General features: G+C 61.3%; 1 protein-coding gene across 1 annotated transcript; it reads right to left on the bottom strand.

Annotated features, from left to right (window-relative positions):
• Window position 1: 1 nt before the first annotated feature.
• On the bottom strand, window positions 2-2445 carry LOC104079911 (prolactin-releasing peptide receptor-like; the record flags this gene model as incomplete). The annotated part of the gene is made up of 2 exons (XM_009582101.1): window positions 2033-2445; window positions 2-380 (listed from the first exon to the last, which is right to left on the bottom strand). Coding segments are annotated over exons 1-2 (792 nt in total), but the record flags the coding sequence as incomplete, so codon positions are not given.
• Window positions 2446-2814: the final 369 nt, after the last annotated feature.

Here is a 2814-nt window from a genome sequence, read left to right as displayed (position 1 = left end):
CCCCGAAAGCCGCCACCAGCAGCACAATGAGGCGGAAGATCTTCCTCTTCCTCAGGCGGTCGAACTCGGCTTGGCTCTGCGTGGGGTGGCCGGGCACCACGCGGTTCCTCAGCTTCACCGAGATGCAGATGTAGGAGAGGGAGACGGCAGAGAGGGGCAGGATGTAGGTGACGATCAGGGTGCCGTAGGCGTAGGCCAGGGGCTGCGTCTCCTTCTCCACCTCGCAGATGGCGAAGCCCTCCTGCCGAAACTCCACGTGGTACGTGTGGGCGATGGCGGGGGCCACCAGCCCGCAGGAGAGCAGCCAGATGCCTCCCACCACGGAGATGCAGCTGGTGACCGAGATGCGCTTCTTCAGGGGGTGCACGGTGGCGTAGTACCTGCGGGGAGAGAAACGGGGGAGCCCGAGCCCGACACAATTCCCCCGGCAGCCCGGGAAACCCACGGCCACCCTGGCCACCCCCGCGGCACTTCCCGGAGAAGGGCTGGCGCGAGAGGCTGCGGGAGGCAGAGCCCCACCGGCGGCGGGAGCTGCTGGGAAAGGGCTGGCTGGGGACAGGACGACCGTGTCCCCTTGCCCTGCCATGGGGCCCATGGAAGCACCAGGTCGCTTCTGCTTTTTTGGGAAGCGGGGCGCCCGATGGGGCCGGGCACGGAGCACGCCTCCCGCAGCCTGCCTCTGAACCTGCCTCTGAACCTGCCTCTGAACCTGCCTCGAGCACTGCAGGCAGCACTGAGTGAGTAACAATAAAAGGCGGCAATTCCTCTTTTACTTCCTCCTCCCCCGAGCATCTTCCACTCCTCTCCGCGCTGCCCCATCTTATGACCAAGGGCTTGCCCTAAGTGAGCTCCCAGCGAGGTATCTTCAGTGACCGTCATTTGATGTTATGCAGCTCCTTCGCATATTAAATGCTCTGCCGCCTGCGGCAGCCCGCGCTGGCTGGCTGCTGCTTGGTGTTGCAGCGTTTGCTATTGCAACGATCCGTATTGCAACGTCTGATATTGCAATGTTTGGTAGTGCAACGCGCAGCCCCGCTGCCCGTGCAGAGGAAAGCACCGACAGCCCTTCGGCGCGTGCTTTGCTCGAGGGCTCGTGCTGAAGTCCGAGACCAGCAGAGCCCCGGCGCGGCCGTGTGCTCCCCCCCATCGGAGCTGGAAGATTTGGCCTGAAATCGTCCGTTTGGGATAAATCCCGATGACGCTTTATGAACACGCTGAGGACAGTATAACTTGGTGGCTGCCTCTTTAGCAGGAGAAACATCAGCAAATCGTTTTCACCCAAAAAGAAAGGGCTTTGTTGAAGAGCAAAGGAACAACACCAGCACTCCTGGGGACGTCTCAAGCCCCCGGCGAGGGGGGCACGGCTCTGCCAGCAGTCCAGGCTTTCTCAGCTATTCCGCTCAAATCTTCCCTTTTTTTTTTGCCCCGCTCTCCCTCGGGGGCAGAGGCAAACCAGCACGAGAGGCACGAGGGGCACTCCCAGTGCTGCCATAGGCGCTGCCGGCATCGCACCCATCCCCGCAGGGTTTGCAGCATCTTTTACGAGAGGAGATCTCTATGGAAACACGGTTTTTACAAACCACCCACCGTCAGCCCCTGCCCGCCTGCACTCGGGGAGGCACAAGAGCTCTCCACTGGGGGCCAGAGCACAGCGTGATTCGCGTGCAAATTTATCCAGCAAAGTATGAAGAACCGGGTGCAAACTCCAACAACCTTCGTGCGAGAGCCGCGCCTGCCCGGAGCACAGACCTGGCCACAGGTGGTCTGGATTTCGGTGGAGATGGCTTCATACAGGCAAGCATGAAACTGCACACCATCCCGATGCAAAAGAGCAGCCAGCCAAACACCCCCACTACGCTTCCTCCACCCGAGGCCGAGGCCTGATGCTGAAGAAAAGGCTGCAGAGAGACTGCAAAGATTCCCTGGATTTTTCCTTTTCCAATTTTGAGTGTTCGGCACGTAACACCCTGAGCCGAGCGAGCAGCAGCCTTGGGGGGACTGGGGGGATACCCCCCGCCCCACCAGCGCTTACCTGTCAACCGCGATGGCCGTGAGCGTGAAGACGGAGACGTAGACCGTCATGGGCTGCATCAGGAAGACGAAGTAGCACAAAAACTTCCCAAAAACCCAGCCCTGGGGGTTGAAAGCGTAGGCCAGGGTGAAGGGCACGCACGTGGCGCACATCAGCATGTCGGAGAAAGCCAGGTTCCCGATGAAGAAGTTGGTGACGTTGTGCATCTTCTTGGTCTTGCAGATGACGTAGAGGAGCAGGTAGTTGCCGAAGATGCCGACAAGGACAACCAGGGCGTAGCAGGGGATGATGAGGGGTTTGAAGGACTGGATGAGCTGCACCCCGGTGAACTGCGTGCTGGCGTTGGAGCGGTTCTGCAGGGCGAGCTCGTAGACGGTGGCGTTGGTCACGTCCCTGTCCCCATCGGGCTCCATGGCTGCGGCTGAGACCTGAGAAACCCCTCGTTTCAGCCAGCCTCAGCACCCCAAAATCCGTCGGTGGCAGGTTTCAGGTGTCCGTGGGGCACATCCTGCTCCTCGTCACAGCTTCGCCGTGGCTGTCGTCCCCCGCAGCTGCGCAGGACCCTGCCCCGCGCCCAGCGAGGCTCCTCGGAACGGCGGCTTCGTCCTGCAGGTTCCTGGGGAGGGAAATGGAAAATCAGGCTCAGAAAAGGGGTGATGCCGGCGAGCAGCCCTGCGTCGGGAGGGAGAGACAGCCCCGGGCTCAGCAGCAGTTACGGCTCGGGGGGGAAGAGGAGAAGGAGAAAAGCAGCGGGGCTGACCATGGGCTCAGGGGAAGCACTT

This window comes from Fulmarus glacialis, unplaced genomic scaffold, assembly GCF_000690835.1.
Source record: "Fulmarus glacialis isolate BGI_N327 unplaced genomic scaffold, ASM69083v1 scaffold28697, whole genome shotgun sequence".
In the NCBI taxonomy this organism is placed as follows: Eukaryota; Metazoa; Chordata; class Aves; order Procellariiformes; family Procellariidae; genus Fulmarus; species Fulmarus glacialis.
This window is presented reverse-complemented; position numbering and strand designations above follow the sequence as displayed.